This window comes from Micromys minutus, assembly GCF_963924665.1.
Source record: "Micromys minutus genome assembly, chromosome: 4".
Classification (NCBI taxonomy): domain Eukaryota; kingdom Metazoa; phylum Chordata; class Mammalia; order Rodentia; family Muridae; genus Micromys; species Micromys minutus.
The window spans coordinates 84,754,873-84,771,163 of record NC_137973.1 but is presented as its reverse complement, the minus strand read 5'-3'; the positions used below and the strand labels follow the sequence as shown (position 1 = coordinate 84,771,163).

Genomic DNA, 16,291 nt, shown 5'->3' with positions numbered 1-16,291 from the left:
TTACTGGTGGCCTCTTACACCCAGTGCTGAATTTAGGGTCCTGTCCTTGAGTACAAGCCAGTCTCTCGTATGCTAACAACACTTTGAGAAATATTGCAAGCACAGGTGTGCACGGTAAAACCCAACTAAGAGTTAGAAAATCACTCGGTGCTAAAGACAAGCTCAAATCTCAGACAGAAGCCAGACGTGTCCTTTTTAAACTGAAGACTTTGGAAACAGAAGTGTGAGCGTGTGATTTAGTTTGTAAATGTGTCTGTACTGGTAAAGAACGTGGAAGAACAGTCTGTCATCCTGTTAGCGCCCAGCACATTTCTCATTGATAAAAATGTGGTACAACCATCCTCAAAATCGTGGAAATAAAAATTTAAAAATCTACTTAACGGAACAAATTATCTTACTTTTGGTATGACAATGTTTCTTGACTACGACTTGACAGATGGGTCCATTTTGGCTTCAAAGTAAACAAAAAACATGGTGTGGCCCCTGTGGCCAGTTCTCTCTAATGGAACATTTCGGAATATCCACTCCTAAGACAGAACCGCAGGATGCTTGGTGGAGAAGATTGTGAAGGAGAGTGTGGGACAGGAGGCCCTTGTGCCTTGTAGGTGGGAATGTAAATTAGCTCAATTATTATGGAAAATAAGTTGTTCAAAACACTGAAATTAAAATTACCAGCAATGCCCCCTGTGGGGACACATCTGAGGACAAATAAAGAGGTGTTTGCATTCCCAAGTTGACTGCAGAGTTACTCACTGTATCCAAATCCCACAGACAATGGAAGCATCTGTCAAATGGGTGGTTTAGGAAAGTGAGCACAAGATAAGCATGCAGTATGTGCACATGAAATATCATTAAAAGAGGGAAAGCTGACTGTTTGTGGCAACAGGCAAACTCAGAGGTCTTATGCTGAGTGACACCACCCAGGCAGGAACAGGCAACCAATTATAACTTGGTTTCACTAATACGTGAACTCTGACAAGAATGACTCATGCATAAAGCAGAACAGCCCATACCAGGAGTGACCGGGCAAGTGGGAAGACATAGATCAAGAGATAAATATTAAATAAAACAGGAGATGACAGCAGCAGCTGGCCCAGGAAGGACACGTCATTGCTAATTCCCTTCAGGTATGAGGTTTATCCGCTTCGAGGCCTGAGGTGGGAGGGAGAACATTGGAGAGAAACAGGACAGTGGAGGAGAGCTAAGGGTGAAGAGCCTTAAAGGGAAGGAGGAGAGGCTTCCCTTCAATAGCTTAACAGGAGATTTATCATTAGTGAGAGGGAGAGAGGAGCAAGGAGGAAAGAGAGGGAGAGGGGGCGGGAGTTCCATCATAAGGGGAGGGTGAGGAGGAGTGCCATCCTGGGTCGAGGGCAGAGGAACCTCTTCAGATGGCAGCCTTCATCTCTGGACCAAATCCTCAGAGAGTCGTGTATCAATTTCTAGAACAAGAAGAGTCTGACTTTTTTATAAACTTTTAAGGGCAGAGGGAAGGGGTAGGGAATTTAGTTCAGCATCGCATGCATGACAGGAACACAGAGGAGCCAGGAACAAGTGAGACCTGTTAAGTCATGGCACAGACTCAGGTTCAGCATGGGGTATGCACTGAACACTTGAAATGTTCTTCAAGAGCACATCATAAGCACTTTCACCCCCCAAAAAGGTAATTATGTCAAGAGATGAATGTTAATCAGATTAATTATGATAATAATTATACAGATATATTAATAGCAAAATGCCTGTTGGAGCTGGGGATGTAGCTCGGTTGGAAGAATGCTTCTTTTTATGTGTACAGCCCTGGGTTCAATTTCTAGCTCTAAAACACTCTAAGTTATACATCTCAAATACCTACAATATTACATTAATAAATCTAAAAATGAAAGGAGTAAAATTTGAAGTGTTTAATTACACTTATTTGAATAAAAAACAGTCTCTTGCTTTTCTATATAGACAGAATTGAAAACTCATCCTAGAACTACCTTTGTTTTTGAAAACATTACATGAGTGAGTGACCTTCTTAGGGACAGGAAGTTTCTCCCTACTATGGGGAAAGTATAAGTCTCAGAATTAACCTGTATGCCCCCACCTGCCTAAGAACCAGGAAACTTCCTGGAATGCTGGGAGTTGTAGTTTTTTGAAAATAATAACAATTTGTGGGAAAACATGGTGGCCTATTGGCTGATCTTTGTAAATCCTTGTAACATCCACCTCTGGGCTACTCAGCTGGGGAATCTCAGGACAGTTCTGACCAAAGTCCATCTCTTGATCAGTATTTAATAAAGCTTGCTTTAAATTTGGCTCAAAATGGTGCATTTTTTTCTGATTAATTTCAGGATTAATAAAAGACTAATTTGTTCTAAGAAATAATCCTTCAAACTCCCCGAGATTTCACTGTAAAATAGATTACAGCTAGGTAAAATTTACTCAGCTAGGTCTCCTGGTCAAAACAACACAAATACCACAAGACAGCTCCACCAGGAGACAACAGTAAGTGAGGCTCCTAGTGCTGTTCCCAGTCTGCCTGGTTCTTGGCTGTCTTTCCTTCAGGCACAGTGACTTAATGGAGTTGGATATTTGAAGAACAGCTTGGCTTCCAATTGGGGTTTCTCAGACAGAAATGGCCAGCAGAGTAAATTAATCATGGGTTCCCAGCTCAGGTTGTCATCCTGGACCCCTCACCCCATCTCAGAAGCTTTCTCATTACTTTAGGGTTTCTTATAGTAGGACATCAGACTCGGGCTTGCCTGCAGGAACACCCCTATTAACTTTCCAGCTTCTCAGCTATTAAGAGTAATTACACCAGGAAAACATTAAAAAAACCAAAACAAAACAGACTTTGGGCTCCACATTGAGGTACTTCTCAAGTACAGGACTAACCCATTCAACAAGAAAAACAAAATGAAAATTTGTTGAACATTAAAACTGAGGTATTTATATATGTATAGTGCTAGCCCAAGGTTTACAGAGAGCAAGTTGCAAAACAAGAATTCCTGCTCTTTTTTCTAGTTACTGCAATAATTGTACAGCAACTGTTGTTCAATCACCTTCCATGAAGGAGGAGAAGACAGTGATTATCATAAATGTCATGCGATCACTCAGGCAGATTGGATTCCTTCTACTCAGATACCATTCTATCCACTCCAGTGGATGGTCTTCCTTCTGTCAGCAGAATTCTAAGTGCCTTTCTCACGTGCAAGTATTACCCCTGCTGGCCATATCCTCACAAAGCACAAAGCTCAGGGTCTTTCCCTGCTAATTTTTTTGATGAGAAATAGAAATGTCTCTTTCATGGTGTGGTTTGAATGAGAAATGCTCCCTGTAGGAATGGATATTTAAATATTTGATCCCCAAGACGATGGTGATATTTGGGGGAGGTTTAGCTGGTGCATCATTGTTGGAAGAAGCCTGTTCCTGTGGGAGAGCTTTGAGAACTTAAATCGTCATGGCCCTTCCAGTTTATGCTGAGAGGCATGCTCTTGGCTTCCTTGCTGCCATGACTCACTTCCGCCATGCCTCACTTCCGCCAAGCCTCACTTCCTCCATGCCTCGCTTCCGTCATGCCGCCTCACTTCTGCCATGCCTCACTTCCGCCATGTCTCACTTCCGCCATGCCTCGCTTCCGTCATGCCGCCTCACTTCTGCCATGCCTCACTTCCGCTATGCTTCACTTCCGCCATGCCTCACTTCCGCCATGCCTCACTTCCGCCATGCCTCACTTCCGCCATGCCTCACTTCCGCCAAGCCTCACTTCCGCCATGCCTCGCTTCCGTCATGCCGCCTCACTTCTGCCATGCCTCACTTCCGCTATGCTTCACTTCCGCCATGCCTCACTTCCGCTATGCTTCACTTCCGCCATGCCTCACTTCCGCTATGCTTCACTTCCGCCATGCCTCACTTCCGCTATGCTTCACTTCCACAGTGGACTCCCTTACCCAGAACCATAAACCACAATAAACTCTCTTCCTAGAGTTGCCTTGAGTGTTTTATTACAGCACCAGAGGCAACTAATAAACATGCTAATGCTTGTGAAAAGATTACAGATAAAAGGTAATCCTCGAGGACCATGCTCTAACAGAGATGGCCAGCACCGCCATGCTCCCGACATCACCACCACAGTGAACATGGCTGACCAAGAGAAGACATTTATGCTTGCGTGTTAAGGCCATTCTTAACACTCCTAATCACCCTGGCCAACTGTGTTCCTTCAATATTCTAACAGCCCAGCATTAAATATAACAGATTTTAAGTTTATGTTTTGAAATCAAACCAATCAAGCCTGCTATAGTTGAGGCATAAAGTAAGTATGTGAATATTTAGTGAACTTCTTGAGTCATTTGATACTAGCATTCACACCAGGATTAATTTGCAAGAAATGTTAAATGTATGTTGAACATTGACTTTAATTGAGGATATTCTCCAACTTCTTACAGAAATTAAACTATTTACAAATTGAATCTGGATATCTTGACCAAAATGGTGGAATTCTTGTCTTGCTTCAGATGAACTATGGTAGGCACTCTTCTGCTGAGTCTGCCAGGGATATAGGTAGCTTTGGAGTTCCCTATAGTTGAGGAGACTTAACCTACTGTGGAGTTAGGCTTTGCATGGAAAGGTTCTTCTCATAGCAGGCACCTTTTGGGGAGTTCCTATGTACATTCAAACTTTAATAACCAAAATTATGGGTTGTAATAGAAACAATACTATAACTCACATTTGAAACTGTTTGATTGCAGTTTAGAACAATTAAATTATTTATGCACTGTTTAGGACTCTCACTAGCACTGCTGATGTGTGCAGACATTACTGCTTGTCCCTCACAACTGGCCTTGAAAATCAGGAGTGTTTCTGTCCTTCTCAATGAGTGAGCCAGATAAATAGTTGTCTGCACCCCATGGAACAGTGTAAGAATCTAGACATGTTGACTTCCAATCTTTCTCTGTTACAAAACACACTTCAATTCTATGACAATAAGTAAAAGTAGCCAAATAGGATAGGGAAAATGGGTCCTGAACTTAGGCAAGATAAAACCCTTCACTTGTATGTAAAAATACTTTATAGTATCCAATCTACAGGTTGTGCTTAATCTGCACTAATACTTAGAAGCTCTAAAGTTAATAAAAACAAGTGGTGGGATTGGAGAGATGGATCAGCAGTTAAGAGCACTGACTGCTCTTCCAGAGGTCCTGAGTTCAAATCCTAACAACCACATGGTGGCTCACAACCATCTGTAATGGGATCTGATGCCCTCTTCTAGTGTGTCTGAAGACAGCTACAGTATACTTATATATAATAGATAAATAAAAAGAGAATTAAAAAGTAGAAATTTCTTGTTTCTTTGTTGCTATCTTACCTATCTTACGCACTTAACTGGGGCTTGTGTTTGGCTACTCTGTTCTGTTTATCTTATATTGTGTCTGCTGCCAAATAGGTCCAGAGAAGATAACAGTCAATTACAAAGAGCATCACTCCTGCTGAAAATGAGATACTGGCTTGCTTAATCCACTAACAAATGGTAAATATTGTCTATACCTGGGGTTACTCACCCAAGAGTCCTAACAGAATGTAGCCCATAATAAACAGTAGGAAGATCAAACAGCATAGAACGTCCGTACAATTCCTGAAGACAAAAAAGGAATGAAGAATTAAAAGACATCCCAAGTGACTCCTTCACTACACAAAGAGAGATAGTAACTATAAGCCTCCTGGAGCCAGCAACTCCGAAAGGCAGGATGGGTGTATTTGGACAACCAAAGACTTGAATGTGGGAGTCAGTATACCAGGACAGGAGCTCCTTCAGAGCTTTGAGGATTTATTCTCTCCTGGTTCTTTTGTGAAATATTTTTAGAAATTATCATACTCCAACAAAGTTTTTTTTTCCTCTTCACACATATGTGCATAGTATGTGTGTATACTTGTGTCAGCATGTGTGTGGGAACAGTGTCATATTGGGAAAACTCCCTAATCAATTGATATCTAATTCATTGAGGAAAGGTCCTTATTCAAAGGCAGAGTTCTGTAATTTCAATAGCCGCTTTTGATCTTGTTCAGGAGCCTGTCTCCTCCTTGGGAGGCTGAAATTACCGGAGAGGTAATAACACCTGTCAGCTTTTATGTAGGTATTGGGTAGTTCCCATTTTCTCAGTGTCTCTTGTATTCAGCTGGCAAGTTCTTTTGACCCTCTCTGTCTTTGATTTGGCTTTCAAACAAGGGTCCTCTTACACTATAGACAAGTCACTTGCAGAGTGGTCTCCTCTGCCCTTGAGTGACTCTTTAAAGAATGTAATTTAAATAGTTTTGTCATATGATTTTCTTTTTCATACTTTTCCAGCACATGGTCTAAAACACTTAGTCCCTTTATTATGTGTTTCCTACATGTGTCCTATTGGTGTGGTTATTATGTTAAGAGGGCTGACTTTCTCTGAGGAACAGGGTTATGGATATTCTAGCACCGAGTCAAGCTGCTGAAAATGTTTCCAAACCGATCTTTCCAGATTCATGTGAAATAGATAGTGGGGTTAGATTTAGAAAGACTGCAGTTCAGAGAATCACTAATTTTCTCAATCAGGACTGTAAGTCAATCAACGGACCGGTAAGAACTCTCAAAGCCTTCTTTTTCGTTATTTTGATTTTTATTTTATGTGCACTGATGTTTTACCTGTGCATATGTTTGCACCGTTTGTGTGCCTGGTGTTCATGAAGGCTAGAAAAGGACGTTGGATCCCCTGGAACTGGAGCTGTAAATGGCTGTGAGCTGACATGTGGATGCTGAGACTAGAACCTCAGTTTTCTGGAAGAGCAGTCAGTGTTTTTAACCACTGAGCCATTTGTTTAGCCCTGATGCTCACGGTTTTGAAAATAAAGTGCTTCCTATTTCCACTGTAATAGTGTGCTCTTTCTTCAATGTCCTAAAAGTTACATCATTAAAGTGAGCAATATTACTGGGTCTTCATTTGAAACTTAATTATGACTATTATTAAGTAAAACAAGAAAGTCTGAGCTTGTAGCTGTGGTAAGGTCTATATCCAGTTCTCTGAAAGTTGAAGCAGGGGAATTATAATCTTGAGGCAATCCTGACTCTACAGAGATGCTGTTTGGGAAAAAAACAGCCAATTTGACAGGATTAAAAGTTGTAGAAGAGAATTTTTAAGGCAAGATATTTTAATTTAGAGTCATGTGGATATACTCATGTCTTAGCATAGGTGAGGTGTGTGTGTGTTTCTTTGATTGTATTTGTGTTTAGTGTGTGTTTGTATATTTGTGTACCTCTGTCTCTCTGCATCTCTCTCTCTCTCTCTCTCTCTCTCTCTCTCTCTCTGTGTGTGTGTGTGTGTGTGTGTGTGTGTGTGTCTGTGTGTGTGTGTGTATGATCATGTATGTACTTTCAGGTACTTATGATTATCTGCCATAATTACCAACTATTTTTTATTTATTTACTCCTGTCTCTTCACATTCTCTCCACAACAACAACAACAACAGCAAGTCAGTGCTTAGAACATTACTGGGAAACTTTAGGGGAAAAAATATAAGCTATGGTGTAGGTTCAGTTGTGTGGGTTGGGAACACAGCAGCAGGTCCCTCTGTTTTCCCAGCTGATGAGGTGTATGTTGTTCTTGTCTTCTCAGGACAGGATGGCAACCAGAGCCCCAGGGCTCTGCAGGAAATGAGCTGGGTTTTTACACCATGGGTTTTACATTTGGATAATTAAAAAAAAAATCCCAAGACAAATATTAAAATAAGGGGTTAGTAGGGTTTCTGTCTGAAAGCTATCCTGACTCATGTTTGAGCTGGAAAGCAGTCCCAGGGTACTTTTCAGCAGCTTGGCTCATTTTTCCTATCGAAGCCAGTGTTAAGAACCATTATTTGAACTAAATGTGGGTTGCACCCTGTGGGGTCCCGGGATGAGTATTAATGGAGAAACGGGACCTCCTCATTATTTTTCTCCAATCAAAGTCTCATTTTTCCAAAACAAGGCTGCTCACATCTGTTTACCAGAAAGCCCACCAAAAATATGATTCAGACAGAGGATCCCTGACGTAAGAGTATGTTTGAGTTAAATTATAACAGTACTTTGCCCCCTTGTATCTAATTTCCAAACTTTATAAGAACTGGATCCCAGTTATATATGCACTTAGATATATCTCCCTCCCTTACATCGATAAACCATGGATCGAGTATATGCATGGTCACTTACACTGAAAATATTGGGATTGGATTTCCCATTTTCTAAGCACCTTTTATATTGGCAAGTTCTCTAGACTCCCTCTCTGTAGTCTGACTGTAATTCACTTCCCACTTTCTGCTCTTGTTGCCTGGAGTGTGTTAGGTTTTCTTATCTTCTCTTCAAACTATTGCCATGGCCTCTTAGTTGGGCTCCTGAAGTCTCTGTCTCATCCAGGTCATTCTGCAATCAGAAACCACCTGAACATGATGACATCATTTCTCTCAATGTCAAAGTCTCATGTTAACCCCTAAGTCCAATCCTTCCTCAAGCCCCACACTCCCTTTCCCGGCCATCTTCCTCAGTTCCTTCTCAGTGGGCTTCCAGCGATTTAAACACGTCACTCACCCATGTGCACACTCACCCGGTGTCTGTCCATCATCACACACAGAGCTTTCTGCTCACAGCACACTAGGTTCCCCTCCCGGAGAATCACATGCCCCGTCTGGCACATCACAGTTTGGTTCCATATGTGGAGATCCCACCAAGAACATTCCCTTTACTCTCAAAACTGTCCAAGTTTGAGTCTCTAGCCCACTAATTAAAACCTCCTTCTTTAAGCAGCTGGCAGTGTGACCTTTAATGAAACATTCATTAGATGAGATGCCTCTCAGACCTGCAGACTTCAGAAATGCCCTATGCACATCTCACGTCTACAGTCTCCTGACTTTAACGTAGACTGGAGTGGTAGACAAAGGGGTGCCGCTGGCCACCAGCAAAGCTAGTGTTCCTTTGTTTATGTGTAGCCACTGAGCTATGAGTGATTTTTTTACTTTCTTCATTTGTTTTGAGAAAGGGTCCTGGTTGACCAGGAATTTGCTGTGTAGACCAGGCTAGCCTCAGATTCTTGAACCTCTGCCTCCTTCTACTGGGTTTTTCATTTTCAAGTACTAGCCAAAAGCCCAGATAGAGCCTGGCGTGGGGGCGCATGCCTGTGAACCACAGCTCTGGGGATCAGAAGCAGGAGGAAGATGAGTTTGAGGCTAGCCTGGGCCATGTACAGATATGGAAAAAATTTTGCCTAACAAACAGAACCCCTCAAAAACCAAAACTTCCAAATCACAATAATCACATTTTATGACAGAAAAAAATGCAAAAGTCAAATTTTAATGTCCATAAGTAAGAATTTCCCAAAAACAATTATTTATTCACATGTGCACGGTCTGTGGCCAGTTTTGTCCTATGATGGTTACATTTGCTGGTTACATGAGAAAATCACACAGCCTGTGAAATCCAAAACATTTAGTGCTTGTGTCATTATATAAAAAGCTTGCTGAACTCTGACCCCTACATGGACGCCTCTGAAACAGCATTTAGCTCACGGCCTGATAAGCCGTGTACACGCACCATGAACTGGTAAAGCAGTCACAAGCTGCCTCTGCTGATGTCCAAGCTCAGACTTTTATTTTCTCTCCCGAGCCAGCACAGTGATTTAACTGTTCTGGTCACATGTACAGGAGTCACCAGTAAAGTCAAGTCACTAAGAAGTTGTGCCAAGGCAGCAGCAGAGCTTTCTCTGCTAAGCCAGTGCGTGTCTTCGATGCTTTTATTCCCAATGGCGTCACTTGGCTTCCTTTCTGGGGACAGCTTTTCAACCTCATCCTGAAACTAATTAATTTTCTAGGTGTCGTTCTCTGTGGCAGATGGAATTCCAGTATCATCATCCTGAAAGGTCGTTAATAAGAAGCATTAGAGTGAGAACGGAAGCTCAAAGACTTATTATTCTCCGACAGATCACCTGTCATTGCCTAATGAGTCGGCTTAGAAGCTGTCCACAGTTGGTGTCTCCAACCACTGAAAGGTCCTGTCTCCAGCGTGGCAGCAGCATGTATAACCAGCATGTGATGCCGTTACACAGCACCTCTGCCGGGACAAGATGACACCACCAACTCTTCTCTTGTCCCACCTACTCTCAGGTCAAAGTTCAGCTGGTCAACACAGTGCTTGCCATGAAACGTGTGGCCCTAATTCTGTGTTCCGGAAGATCAGACATGCTAGCCTGTGCTTTCATCTCGGGCTGAGGAGCCAGAGGCAGGCAGATCACTGAGGCTCACACGCCGGCCAGCAAGTGCCAAGCCAATGAGAAAGCCTGTCTCAGAATTCGAGGACGATGTGAAGGACTAATATCTAAGGCTTTCTCTTACTTCTACATGCATGTATATCCACATGCAAGAGCACTTGTGCATTACTGTGTGCACACATACATATATGCACTCGTGTGTGCGGTACACACATACAGCACACACATATACATATGAGCATACGCATATACACACATTTACACCCATATACACATATACATGCATTCACACTCATATACACACATACACACATGTCTACACACATACTCACATATCGCACATGCACACACATGTGCCCAAACATATACATGTGCTCATGTACACACACACAAACCTCCTACAGGAAACAATCAATGCTTCACTTCTCAGAGACATTGTCCAAAGACAGTGTACTCTGGCATCTTTTTTAAAGCTTCACTAAGATCTGAGTGACCAACTGTAGAACATCGTCCTAGCCAATGACAAGTTATTCATCAGGCAAAACGTGATCAGCCTTTTAGGGTGGTGTTTTCTAGTGTGGTGGTTTGAATGCAAAACACTTTCCACCCGCTCCTGTGTTTGAACACATGGTCACTTTGGGGGAGGTGACAGAGGGACTGTGGCCTAGCCGGCAGAAGTGGGAGGCTTAGGGTACGCCTTAAAGGTAATATCGCTCCACCCTTGTTTCCTGGTGAGGAAATAATATCAGCAGGCCTCTTGCTGCCTTGGACCAAGCCACCAGCCCCTTCCTATGACGATGGGCCATGTCCTCTGTGAGCCAGTAGCCCTCTCCTTCCTGAAGTTGTTGCTGTAGCAGATAAAGCAACTGATAAACTTAGTCACAAGAGCTTGGCCTCAGTCTCCCCACTTTTCATGATTGATAGAAACTGGTGGTTTGGGGGGGTAGGGGGGAGCTTTCATGACTTGCATGTGAAGAACTAGCCTATACCTGTTGCTTCCTGCTTACTAGAAGCACTACCAAATAATCACTGTATTCCCTACAGTAGGCTGGTTCCCGCTCCATGTCTGTGTGTGCACATATGCACATACATATGTATCCATAGGTGTGTGCATACATGCATGTATGTGTGATGAGTGTAGGTACCCTGAGTTCTCGTACATTGAATCCATCGAAGACTGTCCTATTAACAATCAGTCACAGAAGACAGAGAAGCTCACGGGATTCTACCTTTACTGCTGAACGACTGGCTCCTGACAGAAGCTTGGGTAGGAGACACACAGTCTTTCTTTATGTACCTGCTGAGATTACTAGGCTCCAGTGGATACCTCCCAACTCCTGTTCACATTCATAGGGAAGGAAAGAAAGTGGGGGATGGGATCTGTCAGTGTAAGTTATGTAAACATGTAAAGAGGTCTAGGAACACGTTTTTAAAATGGCATTGAAGAGTTCTAGAATATTTGGAAGAATTTCACTTGTTTAAATCAGGAACTTAATTGGAAAGGGCTTTTATTACATCAACCTGTGTTTTCAGGTATTTGAGGGTAACTCTAACCTTTCGGATCTCTTCAACTTTGCATCAAAGGTACCATTTGCTTACAATGGAGTGCTGGCGCCCCCACTAAGAGTACTTATTTTGTAGGGTTAATATTTAAATAAAATATTAACTTGAAAACTATCCAGAGGTTAGGTATGGCCCCGGTTGAGGGATGGAACCACCCACCCATCTCTGAAATTTTAACCCAGAATTGATCCTGTTTAAAGGAAATACAAGGACTACAAGTGGAGCAGAGACTGAAGGAAAGGCCATCCAGAGACTGCCCCACCCGAGAAGCCATCCCATATGCAGCCACCAACCCAGACACTATTGCTGATGCCAAGAAGTGCTTGCTGACAGGAGCTTCATATAGCTGTCTCCTGAGAGGCTCTGCCAGAGCCTGACAAATACAAAGGCAGATGTTCGCAGCCAACCATTGGACTGAGCACAGGAACCCCTAATGGAGTAGTTAGGGGAAGGACTGAAGGAACTGAAGGAAGATTTGTAACCCTACAGGAAGAAAAATATCAACCAACCAGACACCCCATAGCTCCCAGGAACTAAACCACCAACCAAAGAGTCCACATGAAGAGACCCATGGTTCCAGTTGCATATGTAGCAGAGGATGGCCTTGTGGGGCATCAATGGGAGAAGCCCTTGGTCCTGCGAAGCTTCGATACCCCAGTGCAGGGGCATGTCAGGGTGGTGAGGCAGGAGTGGGTAGGTGGGTGAGCATTATCATAGAAACAGGGAGAGGGGGATGGGCTAGGGGGTTTGCAGAGGGGAAACCAGAAAAAGGAATAATATTTGAAATGTAAATAAATAAAATATCCAATTAAAATGAAAGAAAAAAAGAAAGGCAAATTAAACAACTGGTTCAACCCCACAGAACTATGGGATAAGAATAACATTCAGGCTATTAGGGCAGATAAGATTGCTGAGTGCTATATCTGTTTTAGTTGGTTTTGAATAAAGGTCTTAAAACCCTCTGTATTCTCCACGATTAATCTTCTAGTCCATTTTCCTTGTATTTGAGTGTCTGCTATCTTGCGAAAACAGCTTTAGCTGGGCGTGATTTATATTTTCTATTTGTCAAGGGAAATAAAGCCTATTTTTTTACACAGAGTTTTAAGTGATGCTTCTATAAATACGTCTTTTGTTTAAAATGGAGTAGGATTAGATAAAGTTGGTCTTCATGTATGATTTATCATCTTTATAGATGTTGTACAATATTCTGGAATCTGTCAGTGGGTGGGAATCACTTTGGAAATGGCAATTAACGTGAAAGCCAGATTGGACATGGTGCCATCCCAGCAGTTTGGAGGCAGAGGCAGAGCATTTTCACAAGTTTTAGGCTAGCCTGGGGTACAGGACGGTACTCCATGGAGACAGTACATGTCTCAGCAAACAAGTTTTAAAAGAGTTTGGCCTTTAGTGTTGGTTTTGTTGACTGTAGGACTTCTTAAGTTTGCAAAATATTTTATATTATGGTGCTATTAATATATTATCATGAGGATAAACAAAAAGAAAAGGTTATTAATGAACACTTATGTGTTGGTATGTCAAATTGACAAGAGGTCAGTTGTGTTGGCTAGTTTTATGTCAGCTTGGCACAAGCTAAAGTTATCTGAAAGGCGGAAACTTCAACCTTGAAAATGCCCTCCAACTGCAGATTTCCATTCATTCTTCTGGCTCTCTGGGTCTCTCTCCTGTCTCTCCCCACACCTGACTGGACTCCCCCATTTCCCTCCCCACCTCCTCTCCCTCCCTCTGACTATGACTATTTTGTTTCCCCCTTCCAAGTGTTATTAAAGCATTCTTACTTAGGCTTTCCTTCTTGTGTAACTTCCTTGGGTTTGTGGAATGTGTCCTGGGTTTTCTGTACTTTAGGACTAATATCCACTTGTCAATGAGTACATACCATGCATGTCTGCTGGGGCTGGGCTACTTCACTAAGAATGATATCTTCATTCATTGCCTAGCTTCAGTGGGAAAGAATGTGCCTAATCTGGCAAAGACTTGATGTGCCAGGATGGGAAGATATGGGAACTGTACGCTCTCAGAGGAGAAGAGGATGGAAGAGGGTCTCTGGGAGGAAGGGGTCAGCAGGGGGAACAGTGGTTGGGCTGTAACTAAATAAATAAATACCTGAAAATGCCCTTTACAAGAGTCAGCTGTAGGGTATTTTCTTAGTAATTGATGAGGAAGGGCCCAGCCCGTGTTAATGGTTCTGTCTCTGGGCTGGTGGCCCTGGGTTTTGTAAGAAAGCAGGTTTACCAAGCCATGGGTACAGCATCCCTCCACCGCCTCCACACCTCCAGGTCTTGTTTCCTGTCCTGATTTCCTTTAGTGACTGGCTATGGTGTGGAAGTGTAAGCTGTATAAATCCTTTCCTCCCCAACTTGCTCTTGATCACAGTGTTTCAAGGCAGCAGTGGAAGCCCTAAGACAAGTGGGTGCCCAGGCTGAATAAAAGAGACAAGAAAGAGAAAGTCAGCTGAGTACCCAGCATCTTTCTCTGATTAGTGATCTAGCATGTCCCATCACCTTATACTCCCTCCAACATGAATTCTCTGTCATGATGGGCTGTATCCTCAAACTATGAGTCAGAATCAGTCCTTACTTTTTAAAGTTACCTTTCTTGATTTATTTTTGTCATAGCAACCAAAAAGCAACTAATACAATCTACAAACTGATGTGACTGACAGTCTCCCTGGTCATGGGGCCATTACTATGAGAGAGAAAGCATGTGTATGACAGAGGGAGAATAATTTTGAAACTCCATGGGTGTTTTAACAAAAAACTAAATTGAGAAATTAACATTGTTTTATGTGTATGTGTGTGCGCACGGTGGAGGTCAGAGGGTAACTCGAAGAAGCTAGTTCACTCTGTTCACTGCCTCACTTCCAGGAGTGAACTCATGGCACCTTGGTTGGTGACAAGCATCTGCTGAGCCACCTTGAGGTTCCCCAGAACTAAGTATTGTTAAAGTATCTATTGAGTTTTAGATTGTTAACAATGCTTTCCATGTGATATATTCAAATGGGAACTTTGTGGTACATTCACCGAGAATATTTGACTGTGGAAGAAAAAAAAATTAATCTAAAAGAGTGTCTTAAATCCCTCAGAATTTGTTTGTAGAAATATGCCCAGTGGTGGGGTCCTAAGCTGGTGTGGGGTATCCTCCAGGGCCTGGAGACTTGCCTTTTTCTGACCTCTTTCTTAGTTTACGAACAAGTTGTTAACTCTCCGTCAGAAGTTGGCTGCACACGGCACACCTGAGTTAGATTTTGGAAGTCCCGGGCAGACTGCCTTAGTCTCTGGTCAGAGCTGCTAACCAGAGGGTGGTTAGGAAAATGAAGCCGAGGGCATGAGTGGAGAGAGGGTGGAATGGACACTGAGGAAAAGAAATAGCCCCATATCCTATGAAGCCCAGAGCGAGAACTTCAGCATCATCACAGAAATTCACTCAGTGGCTTAGTGTCTAAAGTATCTGCTACACCAGCCAAAGAACCCGAGTCTGAATCCCCAGCACCCACGAAATCAGCCAGATGTTATTATTAACAAACCCTGCGCTGGAGAAATGGAAACAGGAAAACCCCAGGGGCTCCCTGAACAGTGGTCTAGCTAAAGCATCGAGCTCCAGGGTGAGAGACACCCTGCTTTAAAAGAACAACATAAAGAACAGTGGAGAAAGACATCTGGCACCAACATCTGGCACCAAAATCTGGCACCAACATCTGACACCAACATCTGACCTCCACACAAACACGTACAGTTGTGTGCACACATGCATACACCACACACACAAATCGTACTAAAGTACAATTTTTCTAGTAACTTTCAGTTCACTGAAATGGATTATGCAAAGAATGTATGGTTTTTCTCTATTATAAAGTACTTATATATTTTATAAGATTAACTTAGGTACACTAAATATTCTGTATTCTTATACAATTTGAAGTAAGACAAAGTACTGCTCAATACCGAGCAGAGTACAGTCTAGACCTGGAGCCAGTAACAGGAAAGCAGCAGGCCCTTTGAACTTAGAGGTAAAAATAGTTTTCCACTTTAAATTCAATTGTATATAATTCTTGATGCTCACATTCAGGGGGACAGAATTTGACATGTAAATAAATTCCTTGTAAATGTATACCATTGCAGACATCATAGGCTACAGATTGAAATCCTCACAGTTTTTAATTATTAGACACAAAACATCACCAACTACACCAGTCTTCCACTTTTCAGCATTAAACACTTGGAACAGCAGCCTAGTAGTCATTCAAGAAGTCAGTAAGACATTTTATATTTAATTTTGTCCAAGAAGGGCCCTGATCCTCATTAAAACAACAACAAAACAATACAACCCACACACATAGCCACCCACACCAAACACAAACTACATACAAGGCCTACTTTCTATGCCGTGCTCTCCTGACATTTTGCAGTATGTCTGTGCAGGTCTTGGGTTTTGTGAGCGTCCCCCAGATGGGGTTCCTTCCTTCTCAGGGTTTCATA

At 42.5% G+C, this 16,291-nt stretch overlaps 1 protein-coding gene across 1 annotated transcript in view; it reads right to left on the bottom strand.

The window, feature by feature from the left end:
- The window catches only part of SLC44A5 (solute carrier family 44 member 5), a gene marked incomplete at both ends in the record, with an annotated part of 261,515 nt that overhangs the window by 55,968 nt on the left and 189,256 nt on the right, over positions 1-16,291 (bottom strand). Inside the window, one exon of the mRNA XM_080915589.1 lies at positions 5,541-5,614. Coding sequence (XP_080771715.1) covers positions 5,541-5,614 — 74 coding nt within the window. The remainder of the gene's footprint in view (positions 1-5,540; positions 5,615-16,291) is intronic.